This window comes from Dipodomys ordii, unplaced genomic scaffold, assembly GCF_000151885.1.
Source record: "Dipodomys ordii isolate 6190 unplaced genomic scaffold, Dord_2.0 Scaffold28, whole genome shotgun sequence".
In the NCBI taxonomy this organism is placed as follows: Eukaryota; Metazoa; Chordata; class Mammalia; order Rodentia; family Heteromyidae; genus Dipodomys; species Dipodomys ordii.
Genome location: NW_012267244.1, coordinates 6,503,477 through 6,525,608, shown reverse-complemented (window position 1 = coordinate 6,525,608; position 22,132 = coordinate 6,503,477). Strand labels below are relative to the sequence as shown.

At 33.5% G+C, this 22,132-nt stretch overlaps 1 protein-coding gene across 2 annotated transcripts in view; it reads right to left on the bottom strand.

Annotated features, from left to right (window-relative positions):
* Positions 1-22,132, bottom strand: part of Edil3 (EGF-like repeats and discoidin I-like domains 3) — a 408,082-nt gene that overhangs the window by 170,765 nt on the left and 215,185 nt on the right. For both annotated transcript variants that reach the window (XM_013015845.1, XM_013015846.1), the window contains one exon: positions 7,457-7,570. In XM_013015845.1, coding sequence (XP_012871299.1) covers positions 7,457-7,570 — 114 coding nt within the window. The remainder of the gene's footprint in view (positions 1-7,456; positions 7,571-22,132) is intronic.

Here is a 22,132-nt window from a genome sequence, read left to right as displayed (position 1 = left end):
AGAATGTTTAATTATTGGGAAAATAATTTAATAATCAACTGCACTTAATGCTCTGTACATGGGTGGCTACAATTGAAATAGAGGGAACCTGGATTTAATAATAAACATTTAATCCTGAGTATAAAACTCTTATTAACCCACTATTTATCTATGTATGTTTTCATTTATTATTTATGTTTGTGTTCACAAAACAGGACACCATGGGTTAAATATTCCTCTTTTTGTCCAATTGTTAATGTAGGTTATTTCTCATATTATATATTTCAGGCAAAATAAAATAATCCTAAATTAATTTAATGCTTCTAAAGACAAAGGCTTTACAAAAGAATGCCTTTCAGATTTATGAAATAAAACAAATGTGATATCTGTTATAAAAGTAGGATTATTTGCAAATAATCCTATTTGCTTCTATAGACATCTAATCTTCAAGAAGGGAGGTAAAAATTAGAATGTAAGAAAAACACCCTCTTCAGTAAATGGTGCTGGCAAAATTGGTTAACTACTTATAGAAAACTACAGCTAGATCCTTATATATCACCCTGAACCAGAATCAACTCCAAATGGATCAAAGAACTTGGAGTCAAAGGAGACACTCTGAAAACATTGTAGGATGGAATAGGAGAAACCCTAGGTCTCCTTGGCACAGGCTGAAATTTTCTTAATAGAGATCCAGAAACACAACAAATCAAAGAAAGGTTGGACAAACGGGATTGCATGAAATTGCAGAACTTCTGCATGGCAAAGGACATAGTTAGCAAGATCAATAGAAAGCCCACGTATTGGGAGAAGATCTTCTGTAGCTATACAACAGACAAGGGTCTCATATCTAAAGTATACCTTGAACTGAAAAAATTAAATCCCCCAACAACAAACCTTCAAAGAAACAACTGCCCAATAAATAAGTGGCTAAAGACTTACAGAGAAACTTGTCTGTTTCTCATGATTTCTTGATACATGACATACATTAACATTAAAATCTTAAAGTTCATTGTATTGTTTTAAAAATCTGTTGGAGTTGCACAAAGTAAATCTGGCCTCTAGAATGGATTTTCTTTCTTTCTTTTAAAAAAATAGTGTATATTATTTGTAATGGCCTGGACATGAGTCCACCATGAAATTTCTTTTTTTAGATTGACTTTTTTATTGCTATCATAAAGGTGATGTACTGAGTGGTTACAATTACGTAAGTCAAGTAATGAGTACATTTTTTTAACAGTGCCATCCCTTCCCTTCTTTCCTCCCAGTTTTTTCTTCCCACCCCCAACAACTTGTATAGTTCATTTTCAGTCTAGTGTCTACTGAGTATCACTGCTGCATTTGTTTACCCTTTATCCTACCATTTCTGTTCTTCCCCCTTATCCTCCTTGTGAACAGTAGCACAATAAACAAAGTGAAGCTGTTTCCTTGAAAGCTTTTCTTTGAGTTTCTTTTCCTTTGGATTACCTAGTATGGCATAGCTGGAGCACATGGGAGTTCTGTATGTGTATATGTGTGTGTGTGTGTGTGTGTGTGTGTGTGTGTGTGTAATCTCCATAGTTTTTATATACTGACTATACTAAATTACATTCTCAACAGTGTGTGAGAACTTGACCTCTCCACATCCTTGACACTACTTAATTTATTTTGCATGTCTTTTGCTGATATATTTTATTATTGTTTTGAAATACATCTTCCTAATGTTTAATGATGCTCAGTATTCTTTATCTTTCAGCTATTTGTATGTCTTGTTTTTGTTTACCCATAGCTCAGGTTGTCCTGGATGTGCTTTTGTATCCCAGGCTACAAAGTTATGATCTACCTATTTCCAGCTCCTGAGTGTTGGGATTATAGGCACATACAATTATATTTGACTTTATGTTTACTTTATAGGATAGAAAGTATATTTTATGTTCTTTGTTCTTTTTTATTTTCTTTTTCACTGATAAGTTAATCTATTCATATATATATATATATATATATATATATATATTTTTTTTTTGTCAGTCGTGGGGTTTGAACTCTTGCCCTGGGAGCTATCCCTCAGCTCTTCAGCTCAAAGCTAGCATTCTACCACTTCAACCACAGCGCCATTTCCGGTTTTCTAGTGGTTTATTGGAGATAAGAGTCTCATGGATTTTCCTGCCGGGCTGGCTTTGAACCAAGGTCCTCAGATCTCAGCCTCCTGAGTAGCTAGGATTACAGGCATGAGCCACCGGTGCCTGGCTATTTATATATTCTTTATTCTTTGTAAGAAATATAGTTTGCAAGTACTCACCCATTGTGTGGCCTCTTCACTCTCTTAGTGTCCACCAAAACTCTTGCCCTAGTATAATTTACTTACAATTATACTATTATAACTTACTTTCCCATTCCCCATTCCCCACCTTTCTTCAGCCTGTGGTAACTACCCTTTTCCTGTCCGCATCAAATAGTGTTTCTTCCCACTATGAGTGAGATCTTGAAGTGCTTTTCTTTCTGTTCCTGGTTTATTGCTTGACAAATCTTCTCCAGCGTTACATTGTATAAACTATAATCTTTGCTTATCTTCCATGGTAAGAAGATACTGCAATTATTCATTACACATTTGATATCTGTTCCCCAGTCACTAAAACACTTGATTAAATAACACTGACAGCTTACAATAATTGCAATCATATAAGCACAAATAAATTAGTTGTTTGTGGTTCCTAAGCATTCTGATACCATTAGCCTGGGGAAAAAAACACTCCTCTATCCTATAATGATTTTGGCTGGGTTAAGAATATTAATTTAGGTTGGCACCCATGGCTGATGCCTGTTATCTTACCTACTCAGCAGGCTGAGACCTGAGGATTGTGGTTCAAAGCCAGCCTGTAGATGAAAGTTCATGAGATTTATATCTCCAGTAAAACACCAAAAGAGGTGGAACTGGAGGTGTGGCTCAAGTAGTAGAGTACTAGCCTTTAATACAAAAGTTCAGGGACAGCATCCACGTCTTGAGTTCAAACCCTTGGAGTGACACCAAAAGCTAAAAAGACTAGGACATGAGAAATTATAGAACACTCTTGTCATTCTCACAGTAAGACCAAAGAAAGATATTTCTAAAGAGGATCACAAAGACTCAATAGCTATGTGCGTATGAATATATAAAATGATATGTAACAAAATGAACTCCAGCAAATGGAAGCAAGTGGTTTTGTTGGTTTTGCTTTTCTTTTTGTCTTCCTTTGTTGCTGTTTTTGTTTTCTGTACCTTTTGTCTTATTTGTAAGTTTATCTGTTTTGAGACAGATACGAAGAGAGCACAGGAATGGTGGAGTAAACTGTAGACAAATACAACAGAGATCCTCACTAGACACTATATTGAAAATGAATTATAAAACTTGTGGGTGGTAATGAGAGGGGAAAACTGGGACAAATCTAGGGAAAGAATGATACTATTAAAAAAGAAATGTACTCATTAACTGCCTTATGTAACTATAACCCCTTAGTATAACACATTTACAATAATAATAAAAAAAGCTTGAATAAAAATGAAAAAGATCAAAATAGAAAAAAAGAATATTAATTTATGTGCATCTACATAAGGTAAGGATACATTGCTGTTAGCTTTTAAGTAACTAAAATGCTGTCTTGTTTACTTATGTATTCATAATAGTTATTGTTTTAGATGCTATTGTTTTAATCTGTCCATCAATATAAATCAAATGGAAAATTCATAATTATTTTTACAGATGAAGAAACTGAGGCTAAGAATGAGCACCCAATTTCTTCAGGACAGAATTATAAAAAAAGCATTTGTAGTTTAGTCCCCAGTGCTACATGAAAGCAAATCCCATGCTCTTCACTATTATGCTGTTGCCCCCCATCAAGGTCAACAATTAAGTGTTGGCTATATACCAGGCATATCACATTTATATATGCAATATTATTTACATTAATTAATAATATTTATTTGTTACATATTTTATTAAGTTTGAACTTACAAGTAATGTTATCAAAAGAAAAGATGTTCAGATATACATATTACATTAAATATATTCTTGTCTTTCTAAGTGCTAGTTAATTTGCTAAATCAGGGTTAAAGCTATGGCTGATCAAAAATGGAAATAAGAAAATAATAATTTGCAGTTTTCTAAATGTATTCATATACACATTCATTTCTACAAATTAATAGGTAAACATTTTAAAATAAGGACTATAAGGAATTATCTAAATTATTTTCTTGAAGTTTGTTTTTTTGTACATTATCCCAATTTTACTCTCTTTATTGCATTGATACTTTCAGCTGAGAAGTTTACTTTGCATTTACAATAAAGCCCCCTTAAATCATGCAACTCTAAATTCTTTCTGGAATAACAATTTGAGGATGGTGCAGTGTAAGTGCTCCCTGGGTGACTATCTTAATTTTCACAAATAGTATCAATGATGACAATGGATTTGAGTGTTATTTCTAAGATTTAATCATGTCATAATTAAACACCCAGAAGGGAAATGTACATGGCTATCCTAGGCCATGGAGCCAAATGAAAACAGCTCCTGTTATTTTTCAGATGAGTTAACCAATGTGTTTGCCAACTCCTCCCACACCTCCTCACCCACTCACTACAGTTTACATTATATGCTGGTAAAACTACATGATGAAAAGAAAAACATCTTATTAGAATAGGCCTTCAATTTCTGTTTCATCTTGTTCCTTCACAGCTGTTTGTGAAAATGGCTGCCTCAACACTTGAACTTGTATCATTTAAAATCATAAAGGGATCCAAGTAAGGGTTTTAAAGAAGAACCATTTTAATATGAAGTACATACTGTAGGATTATCTCAATGGTTTTCACATACTTATCAAAGAAATTTTGACTAACATTAGAAATATCAAATCTCACATAAATAAATGAAAAATATGAAAATGAAAATAACTGATATTGGTCAAAATAAATAATTTAGATGAACCATACTTTTAATAAATGTAAATTCAGTTCATATTCAGAGTGAAACTCTCTCACAAGACAAAATATAATTGAATGCTATAGATATATGTAAAATATACAAATATATACATACAATATAATTGTATAAGTACATATATATGCATATGTGTATGTACATATATTAATCTGCATACACATATATACAGATTAACAAGACAAAATTTTGTCAAATTTTTACTATTTTGAATAATTAACTGTAAGATGGTTTCATATTTTAAAAATCTCTAGCATTTGAAGCAGATTAAAATGATCATCACAGTGGATAAAATATTTTAAAAGTTCCAGCCCAAAATTACTGAAATGTTATATTATTCATTTAAACTATTTATAAATATGACTGGTAAACTATTACTGTAACTTTGACAGACAAATTCTATGTCAAGTATTAAAATGTTCATTTTTAATGTTTAAAGTATTTACATTGCTATTGAAAATGTTCAGTAGGTGATCACATAATAATTACCACATGATTTTACATTATATCATAAAGATAAGGTTAGATGTAAATTTATTTCTCATTTTATATTAGTTCATATTACTTAAAGGAATATATTGAAATTACAAAATCATAGTTATTTTGTAGTATTAATGAAAGTGCTATCCAACTTAAACATCTTGCTTGTAATTTTTGAAAATAAATTTATTAAGCTTTAAATGTACTACATCATCCCTATTGAAAAGATTTCATTGAATCCTATTGCAAAGACACTTTTAACATCCATAGTCAAATAAAATTTTGAATTGGGCACAGTGGGTCAAGCCTATAATCCTAGCTACTTGGGAGGCAATGATTGTGGGATTGAGATTCAAAGCAATCTTAGGCCTAAAATTTCATGAGATTCCATCTTAACCAATGACTAGGCATGATGGTGTAGGCCTGCTCTCTTAGCTACAGTGGAAGTACTATGATTAATGCAGTCACATTCATAAGCCAATGCCATTTAAAGAGGCAAACATAAGTAGGAGAATTGCAGCCCACAAGAAAGCAGAGAAAGGTTAAGAAGACATCTTGAGTAGGAATTCCAAGAGCAGAGATCAGGGAAGGTAGCATTGAGAAGATGCCTTTCCAGCTATGAACTGAAGACAATATGGGGATATGTCTCAACAGAGAAACAATTTGTGTGTCTGTGTATGTGTGTGTGTGATCTAATAGAGATAAATAAAGAGCATTCAAGTTCATTAAGTGTTTATTCTTCCATTTGTGTTCATCTTGATCATCTATGTTCTGATTAGTTCTGTTTCTGTCACTAGCTAGCTGGGAAAACCACATTCCATATTAGTTCATATCCATTTCAATTTCTCCATCTGAATTCTCATTTTTTTCTTTATTCTGAATTACATTACTTTATTTTGCTCGAAGACTGTGTAGTGTACTTTCTGGGTATGTTAACACTGTGTAGATACTCTCTGAAGCCCAGACAGTATAATATATATATATATATATTCAGTAGGAATGAAATTTCAGGAAAGCCCAACATTTAAAAAGTGATATCATTAGTATTTTTATTTGCATACATCCAACTTAGGCTCCATTCCATTGACTATTTAACTTTGGGGACAGCAGTACTTCTAATTCCTTGTAATTACTTCAAGTAAATGAGTATCTTGATATCAGTTAATCATTGCAAAACTCTCTCCACTATCGTAGGCTTCTAACAAGATTAATAAATTGTGTGCTAAGATATGTATTCAAAAGATTTTTTTTCTTTCATGCGATTGTTTCTAATACATTTATAAGATTATTTCTTTGTGCTTTGTATGTCCTTCCCCCACAGTATAACCCCTGCTTTCACTGTATTTGATGTCGGTATAATTTGTGGAGGGAAAGGGGAAAAACAAATCGTTTAAATAGGGATACAGGTGGACCCATTGCAACAATGAGATGTACAAGTCGTTATGTCCAAAGCGAACTTTACAACTTTGGTGTGGGGGGAGGGGGAGAGCGGGGAGTATTGGGTGGGGAGGTGGGGGGAGCATGGGAAGGGATGGGAAGGGAAAGGAGGAGGCTACAATGCTTGATAAGAAATGTACTCATTATCTTGCCCATGTAATTGTAACCTCTCTGTACAGTATTTTCACAATAAAAAAAATAAATTGTGTGCTAAATTCTTGCAGATCCTCGGGCAAGTGAACGGGTTCCTTCATTATCTCAGCCTATGATTTTTGATGAACACTTTCTGGTTTCATAGCCTTCTGACTGAAGTAACTTTACTAGTGAGGTAAGTCTGTCATATACATACTTGAAACCAACATGGGATTCATGGAAACAAGCACAGGAAAGTGAGGAACTCTCAGCATTCTTTTCAGGGCACAGATTCTACTACTATGCATATCTTATAAGGAGACACATCCTGGAAAATATGTGTACACTAATAACATTAATAACTACAGGCCATTTCAATGAAATATGCCGTATGGAAGTAAATAGTATTTTTTTGGTCCAGATACCATAACAATGAAGCATTTAAGAAAAATTATGTATATATACACATATATGTAAATACTTACTATATTGGCAGTTTCTTCCCATAAATTCTCCTGGGCATTCACAGGAATAATTGGCAACAAGGTCTGTACATATTCCACCATTTTTACAAGGCTCTGCTTCACATTCATTTATATCTGAATAAAACAAAGGAAGGGAGAATTATTGGTTAAAAATTACTAGCTATTAAGACAATTATAATTGTTGGTTAAAATTGTTATATATTAAGATGAAAAGGTATTAGAGCATTTGATTAGTTTTAAATGAAAAAGTCTGAGTAATCATATTCCTTTCAATGTGTGTATACACATAACAATAATATGGATGCTACAAAAACAAACATTTATAAAAAATCAAAGTAACATAATTTCAAATAGAATCAAAAATCCATATGATAGGAAGACCAACAGATCCAAACTATTTTACAATTCTGGAAATAAATAAAATAAATATGAGCAATTTGGGAAAATATTCAGCATTTCCTTAGAATTAAATCAAACAAATTAACTCTGATAGGGAGATGAATTGGTTTCACTTACATGATCTAGAAACCACCCTGCAGCAACAACTGACAATTAACACTGACTCATTTCATCTTAATTCATTAAAATTCTAACTGACAGAGATGTTTTAGTTTCTAAATAGTTCGCTTTTGATGAATATGATGAGAAGCAAATTAGATTTAATAGCTAACGCTTGTTATATGCAAAGCATAATAAATGTAAATGATGATCACTTCCTAATCTCATTCTCCAGCTTCTAAAGTTAGGGTGACTAAAAAGGCTTACCTTACAAACACACTTTATGTATACTACAGAAAATCATGTAAAATATAAACCAAAGTATTGTAATTTCATTGTCAATTGAACAACATAAAAATGAGTATAGTTTTTGAATGCAAAGAGAAGTGAACAAACCTGGCAAATCTCAGTTACTAGCACTTATAAGTCATTCCTTCTATGCAGAGCACAACACTAGGTCTTTAAAATACCCCACTCCACTTCAAGACCACTGATACCCTATCATTATTTCCTGATAAAAGTCTAACAAAAGAAAAATACATGACCTAAAAATGTATTTCATATTTTAACATTTTTTTTGAAAATTTTATTGTCAAGATGATATACAGAGGGGTTACAGTGACATGAGCAAGGTAGTGATTACATTTCTTGTCTAACTTGTTACCTGATTATTCTCCCTCTTTTCTGTCCCTCCCACCAATCCTCCACAAGTCGTACAGATCATTTCCAACATATTGTCTTGTGAACATCACTGTTGCATAGGTTCCCCCTTTGTCCTTTGTCTCACCATTTTGTTGTTCCCCTTTCCTTCCCTAGTTCAAATAAATATATACAAAATACCCAAGGTACCAAAATTGAATACAGTGACAACAGGGGATAAAACATAGGGGGAAACACAAAATAAAAAAGAAATCACATTGGGAACAACAACAAAGAAAAAATTCTTGTGTCTATGTCTTGAAGTCCATTTTGCTTAGCATCATCTTATATGGTATGTATGTAGCTCCTGAGCTATTCTACTCACCTAATAAGTTTATTCTAGATGTATACTAATTATTACAAATAAGGGACACCATGGACCTAGGTTTCTTTGACTTACTTCACTTAATATGATTTTTTCCAAGTTCTTCCATTTTGTTATAAATTGGCTGGTGTCGTTCTTCCTGATGGAAGCATATTTCTAATACACTATATCAAAAAGGATTTCTGAAATCTTATACAGGACAGTTGCTTAAAGTAGAATGGATACTACATTATCTTTATGCTAAGACCAAACTAAGTAGTAGAAACCTGTCTATCTGTCTTTTCTTTCAACTTTTATTTTGTGTACAGTTTCTCTTCCTTGCAACCAGACTCTCCACCCATTATAAAATGTTTGCCTTGGGATGTCTGGAAAAACTTTTTATGCAGATTGTGGTTTTCTCTAAGGCACTTCTTTTCTGTTTTTTTTTGTTTCTATTTGTCCCAACTTGGGATTACAAACCATTCATGATTGTGTTCAGAAGCAATTTAAACAATTTGAACCTTTTTTGAATGTCAAATACTAGTTTAAACTCAGTATCTGATAATTACTAAAAATTACTATATGCTGTAAATCATTCTACGTTATAACAGACCCCTAAATATTTGATATTAAAATGTCCAGTAAAATAGAGAAGGAGAAGGAAATGAAGAGAGGGAAGGAGAGAAAGGAATAAGAGAAGGCAAGAAGGATAAACTAGAAAAAAGTAAAAATTCTTATTTATGTATCAATCCAATGAAATATTCAATTATTTTAGATCTTACCAAAATTTTGCTTGATTTTATTTATTTTTTATTTATTTTTCTTTTTTGGGTCTGGTCGTAGGGCCTGAACTCTGGGCCTGGGCGCTGTCCCTCAGCTCTTCAGCTCAAGGCTAGCACTCTACCACTTGTGCCACAGCACCACTTCTGGCTTTTTTTCTTTTTCTGCTTATGTGGTGCTGAGGAATCGAACCCAGGGTCTCATGCATGCAAGGCAAACACTCTACCACTGAGCCACCTTCCCAACCCCTAAAGAAAACACTGTGCTGCTTATTTTGTGGCCAATTCAATACAGTGGTATGCTTTAAATATACTGCAATATGCCTCTCCTGTCTTTCCTGAACCATGTCTACTAAATTGACTAGTTGTTTCTGAATAGAGCATTTTATTGCTGGATTGGCAAGGCTCCTTTTGGATTAATGGCAGAATGGTGATGGCGTATTTCTAAGGGAGCCAGAGTGAATCACATATTTGAATACAAGGTGGTAGATTTAAGGACAGAAGCATCCTTTTTGGAGAAGACAATGTGAAGAGGAGTGCTGGCTCTTAAATCTGAGGATGTAGATAAGGGACCAGATTTTCATCAATCCGTAGTGCCCATTGAAAGAGCAAGCTCTTAGCTTTCCGAGCAAGAGGGGAATTTTTTTAAATAAGATTTTTATTGTGAAAATAATGTACAGAGGAGGGGTTGCAGTTACATGAGAAAGGTAATGAGTACATTTCTTATTAAGCATTGTTATTTCCTCCTTTGTTTTTCCCCTAGCATCCCAAGATGGGAAATTTTCTCCTTGCTTCTTCCATTTTTTAAAGGACCTAAGGTAAACAAAGTTCTGTAGATGTAAGAATGAGCAGCATGTTAGGACACTCACTTTCCAAGATTTGATATTCAGAGGTGGAACATATAATTCAATTTTCAGGCAGGAAGTACTGGGATTTTTTTTCTTTCATTTTAAAAATCGAACTACAACACAAACTCAAATTCTGCTCTTATTACTTTGAAATTTTAATGGAAGAACACTTTCATAGTCAGTAATGCAAGAGAACAACCAAAAGGTATACGTGCTATTAATGGTAGGCAGGCACTGCCATTTGTCACTTCCATAAATCTTTCAGTTATTTGCATAATAAATAAATCATTATAATATGTGATGTGAAATTTATTTCATCAGGCTGGTACATTATAATTATGGACACCTTATTCTAAAAAGCAACAACTTTCCCTAGAATTTAGCATGAGGTGTGCTGGACAAGAATTGTATTTGCTCAGAGGGAAGTGTTTCAAACATTGTTTCAATTATTTTCTTGATACTTGAAGTCTACCTAAATCTCGACTAGCAAAATGAAATTGTTATTTTAGATGAATTATATTGTTCAATAGCAAAATTACTTATCATATCATGTGCAGGCCCAGAGAACAGATACAAACCACACAGAAGCTCTTATGTATTAGTATAATGCAAATCTTTTAGTGGTTAAGGCTGTTTGCTTGTGATTAACACTGCAAGCAATTTAAGTGGAAACTGACCTCAATTTGTATAAATCATGTTTAATTAAAGGCTAGATATAAATGTTCACAGAATGTAATGTGATGAAATGAAAATTAAACAACCCTGTAATACATCACATCCATTTCTTGTCACAGTTCATATCATTATCATTTTCAGGAAAAAAGTCAACATCTATTTTAAATGTAGTGAAACATATTGGATACACAATAGGTTTTATCTAAAAAAAAGTTGAAATAGGAAGTGGAACTGTAGCTCAAGTGGTAGAGCGCTCATGTTGAGCTGAAGAGCTGAGGTACAACCCCCTATGCCCAGAGTTCAAGCCCCATGACTGACAAAAAAAAAGTTGAAATAGCATTCCTTAGGTAAAATAAGAATAATATATTGCTAAATTTATAATTTATATATATATATATATAAGATCATCTATTATTTTTGAAATACTATTCTCAGTGCCTTTCTCATTACAAATCTTTAGCTACAATGAACCTCTGAGTATAATGAAGGCAGATTGCTGAGTTCTAACATACTAATTTGCTTACCACAATGTGGTGTCCTTGAGGAATACTGACCAGTACACACATTTCCTAATTTCATCTCATAACTGACTCCTCCTAGTCTGACTGCTGTTTGACCATTAAAAAAAAATGGTGAAACAAGAAGGAAAAAGAAGCTATGCCAGGGCTGGGAAGTTAGCTCACTGGTAAAGCGCTTGTCTTGCATGCATGAGGCCCTGGGTTCGATTCCTCAGCACCACATAAGCCAAAAAGAAAAAAAAATGGCACTGTGGCTCAAGTGGTAGAGTGCTAGCCTTGAGCTGAAGAGCTGAGGGACAGCGCCCAGGCCCAGAGTTCAAGCCCCATGACCGGGCCCCCGCCTCCCCTCCTCTCCAAAAAAAATAGAAGCTATGCCAAAACAAACAATTCTGTTTATCTGGAATGAGAATAGAGACATTCTCTAGATGGATTCCTTAGCTCTTGCCTCTGTTGCAACTAATCAAACACATGTATTTGTTTTACTTGAATAATTTAAGACATAGTCTTTATCATTATGTTGCACTTAGTTTATTATCTGAAAGTTTGTAATGGCTGGTAGTCTACCATTTCCTGCATGATTTTTTTTTCCTATTGAGAAAAAGGTCTACATATCCACATTTCAGGGATGTACTATTAGAACTTCTTTTGCAATTGACAAATCACAAAACTATTATATAAGATCCACTTGAATATTCATCCTTTAGGAAGTCTACTTTTATATATCAGCACCCTGAAATTTATTGAGTAAATTTCTTTGGCAAACCTTTTATTTTGCAAACTGAGCCTCAAAGCCTGAGAAAGTGACCTTAGCATGTGAAGTTGTCTAAAAGTTTTTGAAAATTAAACTTTCATTTGGTGGTGTCTTATATGTGCTTTTAAAACAATGGACTGCGTGGGAAGACTTTCTTGAAAGGCACAGCAATGATGTTTCATCTTCCCAGATAATTCATTTTAAATGCTCAGTAGTTTCCTTCTTCTTTTCTTTTATTTAAGTTAATTCTTTTATTTTTATTATCCTTAAGTAGTTGTTTAAGTAGTTTTTTAAAGGGATTTCAGTTCAACATGTTTCTGAGGGATTTCAGTTCAACATGTCAGTACAACATGTTTCTGAGTAGAAAGCATCTAAATCAATGGAACTCCTTCTATCATTCTCCTCCACCCTTGACCACCCTATCTATACCCTTAATTTATCTAGTTCCATTTCAAACATATGTACATTGAATATTATAACTGTACTCACCTAACTTTCTTCTCTCCATTCATCTACCCTCCCTTTGATCTCACCCCTTTTTAATTCTAGCTTGTTGGAGATGAAAACTCATTAAATAATTCATTCAAACTTGTATTTGCTCTGTGCAGAATAGAGATCAGTAGTTTGTATTCTTGGGCCATCATTTCCCTAATTTATTCGTTGATTTTTTTTCAGACGTCTTCAGTGGATGACAGAATTCCAGTAGTTTACAAACACAGTTTAGAAATACAGCATTTTAAGTATTGTTTGTATAAAAGATTAAAACATTCAGCCCTTCTATGGACAGACATTTTTACTTACTCTTTTCTTCATAAGCCTATCTCTCTCTTTTAGATTCCAGGAACACAATTATTAAGAAGATACATTTGTTTCTGGGTGAGCCTCCTCAATTATTATAAAGATAACATAGTAGTAGCTTTTACTTTCATTTTTTCAAAGACAGTTTTTTGAATTACCTATTCCTTTCCATTGGACTATTTTTTTCTCCTTTTAATATTGTTATTGACTGCTAATTAGCTAAGAAGAGCTTATTTCAAGAGCCTAATTTTTGATCCTTAAAAACTCAACTTCCCTAGGCTCTCCTTAAGCTGTTAAATATTCTACATCCTCCCATGAGTGATTGCCTTTTAAATTTTGACCTTTCATATTTTTTCTTATCAAAACCTACAATTTTTTTCAGTTCCTCTTTCAAGTCTGATGACTTCATGATGAATTTCTAGGAATTCTGTTCCTCTACTCAGATGTTGAATTTCACTGTGCCTTAAATAGAATTACCTTGAGGATTTGCCAGTCATTCCTGGTACCAGCTCAAAATATTTTTAATCATGTAGACTTGAACTCTCTTTTGGTCTGGCTTACTAGTAATTCATTTTAAAGTAGAAAATTAAAATCAGAATTCTTCAATCAGAACTCATCACACATGAGCATTTTATAATGGCTCATTAGTGGTTTTCATTTTCTAAAAATGTTACTGAATATAAGTGCCATGTCCAACAGGCTTTTACCAATAATTCAAAGATCATACATATCTCTGTCTTAGCATTTCATCTCTTACTTAGTGATCTCAATTAATGTGAAAACATCTCTTACACTACTATAAAGGCAGTATCTGTCCAAATTCTCTGGGATGCTTCTAGTAGGGCTTTTTGCCTACAATCTGGTATTTGGCAAGTAACACAACATAGTTATTCCAATGGATTTCTACAGTCAGAAGCAGGACAGGAGCAGGGCTAAGGGAGGGGTAATTTGAAACATGTCATATCTCTGTAATTTGAATATTCAACAACTTGAAAACTATTTATGAATACAAGACACATTGAAAACATATAATGGAAGCCAAAAATAATAATTGTCTTCTTTGGTGAAAATTTTTAAAAATGAAAAATTATCTCAATGTATGTTATCACAGTAACATTTAGGATTTTGTTTATTAATAAATATTCTTTGATTGGCAAGAAAGAACCAAGAATATTGATATCTAATGTAAGTATCAAATATATTCTGTAAGCACAAGTTCTCTAGTCTCAAACATATGGCTTAGTTTTTCTTAAAATGATTCCCTTACAGAAAATAATAGAGATGGAACAATGTTTTATTGCTTGTTTTGTTGTTTATGTTGTCCTGTTGGAAATTGGATCTAGCACCTCATGCAAACTAAGCAAAGACTCTACAATTCGACTACCCCCTAGCAAACGTTTATTTTAAAGTTGAAGCATTAAAACACATTAATAAAAGTTCTGCACTTAGAAACGCTGATTTACATAGTTTTGAGTGGCACAATAGCAGTAATATTGTTTTAAAAGGAATTCAGATAATTGTGAAAGGCAGGAAGGATGGCAAATGCTTAAGAAAACTTAAGCTTATAATAATCATTTATCTATCTTCCATTCATCATCCATCCATCCATTGGTCAATTCACCTTTGGTTCCATGTCCAGTGCTAAGAATACAAAGGTTAAGATGCCATAGTTCCTTATTTTTGCAAGGCTCTTAGAGTGAAGGTACAGACAAAGGGATAAATAATCAGTCATAATGAAAAGTGGCAAGTGCCACATCAGGAAAATATCGTGTCTCAAAAACAAACAAACAAAAAAACAAAACAAACTCCAAATACTTAAAGTTAAATCAGTCAAGCAGTTAGGAACATTGAGATTTAGAAGGGCCTAGCAGACTAAAAAATCTTTGAAGTTACATGGAAGAATAAATAATTCACTCTAAATTGTCTACAATACACTATGTTGAAAACGAACTTTACAACTTCAATGTGGGGAGGGTAGTTGTGGAGGTGGGAGGGAAGGGATGGTAGAGGAAAAATAAAGGAGGAGGCAACAATGCTCACTGGGAAATGTACTCATTACTTTGCTCATGTAACTGTAGCCCCTCTGTAAAGCATTTTTACAATAAAATACATACAAAAATAAATTATCTAAATTAAAACGTGTTTGATTATTCCTTATACTAGTAATCTGAATATCTAAAATGATACCTCATTTCCCACAGTTCTTTGCTCTACATATATGAGAAGCATTCTTCTGAGTTATTACTTTCATTATAGTATTTCATCAATCATATATTTTTCATAGTCTAAGGTTTTATCTCAAAATAACCATTTTATTCTGTCAGCTTCACAAGAATTAGTTCATTTGCAGTCTCTAATTTGTAATCATCTTTGATGGTTGTTCAGTATTTTTTCCTATAGTGAGTTATCAAAAACTCCTGTTACTAGCTGAGTTGAGACTTCTCCATCGGAAGCATAGTTATGAGTCACTTAGTTTGCCTTCATTTAGCCATTTACCAATTTACCCATTTACTGATTTATTCCTAATATTCATTATTTGTGAATCACACAGGAAAATACATAATCCAAAATGCAGTGAATAAGTGATAGTTTCAGGTCTAGGAGATTTCATCTTGTGTTCCTTTATTCAGGAGAAAGATAATTATAATAATGAAATACATGTCTTTTAGTATTACGTATGAAATGCACCATGATTTTAGAGGAAATGGTAGCTTTGTCTAGAGGAGACACAGAAGATTGCTCAAGGGAGCTAATAAGTTTGGTTGAGGAAAATGAGCAAGAGGTTTTTTTTTTTTTTTTTGGTCCGGTCGTGGGGCCTGAACTCTGGGCCTGAGCACTGTCCCTCAGCTCTTCAGCTCAAGGCTAGCACTCTACCACTTGAGCCACAGCGCCACTTCCGGCTTTTTTCTTTTTGCTTATGTGGTGCTGAGGAATCGAACCCAGGGCCTCATGCATGCAAGACAAGCACTCTACCACTGAGCCACCTTCCCAGCCCCTAGCAAGAGGTTTTTTAATGTGGCAAATTGATAAGGCACACAGTGTTTTCAGAGAACAAAACACTGAGTCTCTGGAACATGCACAAAGGTGGTGTATGTGTGTGTGGAGGAGTGTATCAGGCATTGTGGTTACCAAGCAGACAGGGACCACATTTTTATGGCATTATAAATAGAGTTAGAGTCTTTAAATTTTAGTCCTTGGATACAGGGGAGTTAAACTTGGGAATTAAATATTTGTTTTAGGAGACACGATATTAAATAAGTTTGTGTTTTTGAAAATACATTCACACACTCTAGAAGAATTTCATTATTGGTAACTTTAAAAAGCAATTCAAAAATCAGAAGGTGAATCTGTTGAATTCGTTTGACTTAGAGTCCTAGTAGTTTCTATAGTCTTCCTTCTCTGAACATTTAGCATGTTTTGGAATCCACAGGAACTTATTAATTTCAAGAGCTTACTAAATGTGTATGTATGTATCTGTATATGTGTATATATATATAGTCCATAATATCTCTTTAATATAATTACTTTGAAGTTTTCTTTTCTGACATACAAATTAACATGGATATTTATACTTTCTCCATAACTTATACTAGTGCACCAGAACATAAAATTACCCATATTTTCTTTCTTTTCCTTGCTATAAGCATTTTAATATTCAGCTTCAAATTTTGGCCAGTCAGCAGAACCAAAGGCAAACTATTTACAGTAGAAAAATCTTTTTTCTTTTTTTTGTCAGTCATGGGGCTTGAACTCTGGGCCTGGGTGCTGTCCCTCAGCTCTTCATCTCAGGGAGAACACTCTACCACTTGAGCCACAGTGCCACTTTTGGTTTTCTGGTCGTTTATTGGAGATAAGAGTTTCACTGACTTTCCTGCCCTGGCTGGCTTTGAACTGCGATCCTCAGATCTCAGCCTCCTGAGTAGCTAGGATTACAGGCATGAGCCACCAGCATGCCGCTGAAAGTCAGTAGTGACAAATGCCACACCCCCTTAGGTTCTTGATCAAACTAAAATCTCTTGCTTATATTCATAAAGCAGTTCATACTCTTTAAAATTTACCTCTATATATGTTATGGGCATAGCTAAAAGCCTTCTAACAATAACATCTGACAGATAAGAATGAACACATCTGTCATCTTAGTGATTCTGAACAAGATATTCTTTTAAACCATGTATGTGTGCATGGTATCAACTAGATCCTGGTATTATACATGTTTTAGCAATAGGGAATAACAGAATAGATACTAAAATACAAGTTTTCTTTGAATCACACCCATAGTAAACTGAATGACAACTTGTCTTGATTCACAATCACCAGAACACATTAGCCACCCTTTTCATCCCTACTCTAAACATTTCTTTGAAATTAGTTTTCTGCATTGAGGATGACAGATATGTGATATATACTACCCTTAATTTTTCAATGTTTATATTAACTTAGTGGTATTAGCATTTTCCTCTAGGTTAATGATTCCTCTAGGTTAATGATTGCTATCTTCAATCCTATTTTTTATTACTGTTAATAATTTTCTCAAAATCACAAGTGGTTTGGATGTAATAGGCATTTGTCTGAATTTTACTTCTCAAATTCATAACTGCTTGTTTGTGTAGAATTTTTCTTTGTGTTTGTAGGATATTTTTGGCTCATACTTTTGATTTACAAGGCTTTATCTTCTTATTGTTATTGCAAAAGTGATGTGCAGTGGGGTTACAGTTGCATAAGTGAGTTAATGAGAACATTTCTTTTCGAACAGTCTCACCTCTTCTCTTGCTTTCTGCCGACCCCCTCTCCTACAAATTGTATAATTCAGTGTCTAGTGGGTACTACTGATGCGTTTGCTCAACCTTTGTATAACCATTTTTGTGCTCCCTGTTACACTCCCCCAACAGATAAACTTATATACAAGTCAAAAGGTGCAGAAAACAAAATCAGAGACAAAGGGAAAAATAGTAACAACAGCAACAACAACGAACCCTTGGTTCCATTTCTTGCAGTTCATTTTGAAAATATCATTTATTTGACCACATGCAAATAGCTATTGAGCATTTGTGATTCTCTCCTTTTGTTTAACTGTTTGAATATTGTTTTTTGTTTGTTTTTTTGTTTTTGTTGTTGTTGTTGGTCATGGGACTTGAACTCTGGGCCTGGGCACTGTTCCTCATCTCTTCACCTCAAGGCAAGTGCTCTACCACTTGAGCCACAGTGCCACTTCTGGTTTTCTGGTGGTTAATTGGATATAAGAGTCTCACAGATTTTCCTGCCCCAGCTGACTTTGAACCACTATCCTCAGATCTCAGCCTCCTGAGTAGCTAGGATTACAGGTGTGAACCACTGGTGTCCAGCCTTGTTTGAATATCTTTATGCTTAGATTGCTTTAATTTTTTTCAGATGCATTAATACATTGTCTACATGCACAATTAACATTTGTGATCATTTTAAATCATTTTTCTTGAGGCATGATCCACATTATCTTAAAAATATTTATAAGATAGCCTGCAAAAAGAAAAGCATGCAAAACAAAAGCCCAACAAAGGCCTAACACAGGAATCCTGTCAGTACTCCACCTTGATTCTCTTTTTGTCAGCTTTTTATATGGGAATCACAGACTTGCTCTTTTTGAAAGTTTATAGTTTGTCCACTTACATATGTATTCACAAACTATGTATTATATCTGTTCACCATTTAAATATGTGTACATTATCTTTGCCTATGTTGTTTCTTTGTAGCAATAGATGAATTATTTAGTATGTACTTTCATTAGTGGCTTTCCTCGGATTTTCCTGGCAGGTAGTTACAGCAAGTTCATTTCCTTGCGGTAGAATGTGTCACTCTAAAATATACTACAGGCATTCTTCTTTTCTGTTGTTAATAGCATTTGCATTGTTGGAAATAAAAGCATCAGAGAACATTCTTGTTAAAGTCTCTTGATGCTTAAGTGTATTGAATTTCTCCTGGGTATACCTAGGAGGAAAATTAGTCATAAGGACGTATATGTTCAAATTTGGAAAAATCATGCTAAACTTGTTCTTAAAGTGGTGGGTCAAATTTACACTGCTACCAGCAATTTAATTCATAAGGTTTCTCAAGATACAATACAAACTACATGAAACTTACTGGTAACCACTTATTTCACTTCAAGTACAAGTTGTAAATAGAAAGGTTTAGTACCAGCATGTATTTTAAAGATATATTGTCACTGAAAGAGGCTTTTAAAGGAATGAATTCAAACTCTCAATTCACAAAGCTAAATTGCATTTTTTCCTTTCAATGACCTTGATTTTTTAAAGAGCATAGAGAGTTGTATTAAGAATGTTGAACCAGAGCTTATAAACAGCATTAGATTTAAATAACTGGAATAGATACACAGTCTCATTTTGTATACATTGAAAGGTAATTTTACTTAACCATAACATTAATTTACTTAAAATAACTAAATCAAATCTCATATATATATATATATATATATATATATATATATATGAAGAGTCAGATGATATAGTAAAAATACTTCCTATTATGTCATTTTGGTATTCTTGGAGTTTTATTTTATAAACATTCAAAATATTTGTTCTCAAATGATGAATTATATCATGTATAGAGCTACTATGAATATTAAGGTAATTTGTGATGAAAATATGATGTAAAGTTAAAGGTTTTAAAAATATTATCTAAATTATGATTTAGAGAATATTCAGACTTTTCTGTAGAAAGTTTCTTTCGTTGAGGTATTTTATACACAGAAGTTTCTACTTCTGGCAAGCTCATCAGAGTAAATAAGTGAATATAATTTTTATAATAATAAATGAAGAAGAGTAGCTCTACTTGGAGTGGCATGAAAACAGTGTTGATCAACAGAATTTGTTGGAAATTTTGACCCACTGAATGGGACCATTCAAAAGAAATTTGGTGTATTTATTTCCAAAATGGTGACATCTACTTTAAAAATAAATAGCATATCAACTTTCCGTAATATTTTGCTGAACTATCATTGACAGCTATAGCTGATAGACATAAATATGGCTGGCAAATATAGAAAGGCTGTTTTTTAAATGCTTTAGAATTTTGGTCCCCATCAAGGTGAAAAAGCTGAGTGGCTAGATTTCTCTCATTCCAGAACCTCAGCTCCATAATTACAGGATGTTTTGTGAGTTTCTGGCAGAGCTCAAGGCAAGAAAATACCTGCCACACTTAAAGGCCCTCCCATCAAAGAGTCTCTTTTGGTCAAAAAGCCCACTATTCTGTACCTGAAAAGGGCTGTTTTTAATATCTTGTGTTTTTCCCATATTTATTTTTATGTATGTAAAATTGACGTGTTTTCTTCATTAAAAATGATAATGGTGTGATTCAAAAGATTCCTGTTTCTGGACAAGATATTAGTAACAGGGACCAAACTTTTCAGGCAGGTTGATTAGACTGAAAAAAAAAAACCCAACAACAGTACTGTACGGACAATAGTGTTTAAGATTCTGAGTATTATCCTTGTCTAGGTTTACTGTTCTAAAGAGAGATTACAAGTAATGGCATAAAAAAAGGACAATTAAGGCAGAAGTGTCATATTCTGATTGAACTGTTCATGTAACAAAACAACCATAATGGAAAACAACATGGAAGTTTCTGAAAAATTAACTAGTAGGGGCATACTAGGCCTCATGCCTACAATACTACATACTCTGGATGCTAAGATCTTCAGAATAATTATTTCAAGTCAGCCCATGCAAAAATATTTACAAGACTCTGTCTCCAATTCAACAAAAATGTAGCTTATCTGGAAGCATAGTTGAAGTGAGAGAGGATTAGCCAGGAGCAAGCAAGCCTAATAAGTACAAGGCCCTGCAATTCTATGACTTTGTTACATATCCAAAGAAAATGACGTGACTTTGTTGAAGAGAAATTTGAACTTTTCTGTTATTGCAGCACCATTGGGACAAGCTATGAAATGGAAATGATAACTATCAATCGGCTAATGAAAGGATTAAACACACACACACACACACACACACACACACACACACACAACCAATGTGGTATATCCACGAAGTAAAATATTACTCCGCTTTAGAAATAATGAAACTCTAGTATTTGTGACAAAATGGATGGAACTGGAGATTGTTGAGTGAAATAAAAGATCAAGCACAGAAACACAAGTGTTAACCTCCCTCATTTATAAAATCTGCATACATTGATCTAGAAGGTGATGGTAAAGTGGTTGTTACAAGAGGCTGAGGAGAGTGGTCAGGGGAAAGGTAGGGAGATGATTAGTGATATTAAACTACAGTTAAAAAAGAGTAACAAGTTCAAGTTTCCTAGTATGCAACATAGAATCTATGACAAACATTTAATGTGTATTTCAAAAAGCTAGAAGAAAGGCTTCTAGGAGCTTTTATTATAAATAAATGAGAGATGTTTGAGTAAGTAAATATTTACCCTGATTTAAATATGCAACATAATTATGTATTAAGGCAGTACACATTTTTCCATAAAATACATTTTATAGTGGTTAAGTTGGAAGCCAGAGCTATTATCATGCTTACGAAGCATTCCAATTGTGATCTGTATACAGTAACCCAAATAAATGTATTTTTATTTAAAAGAATAAATTGTGAGTCTGGACAGTCCACACAGGCTAGAGTTTGTAGAATAGAATACCTGAGAAAAGGAAATTATTTGAAGGAAGTCACTGCAAGGATTTCATGGGGATATTTAGGATTGCAAAGCACCTAGCATTCAACAAGAGATGATTACAATTTGCAAGATTGACTCTACCCAATATTGGGGAGAAAGTAAAGGAATTAACATTTTCTTTATT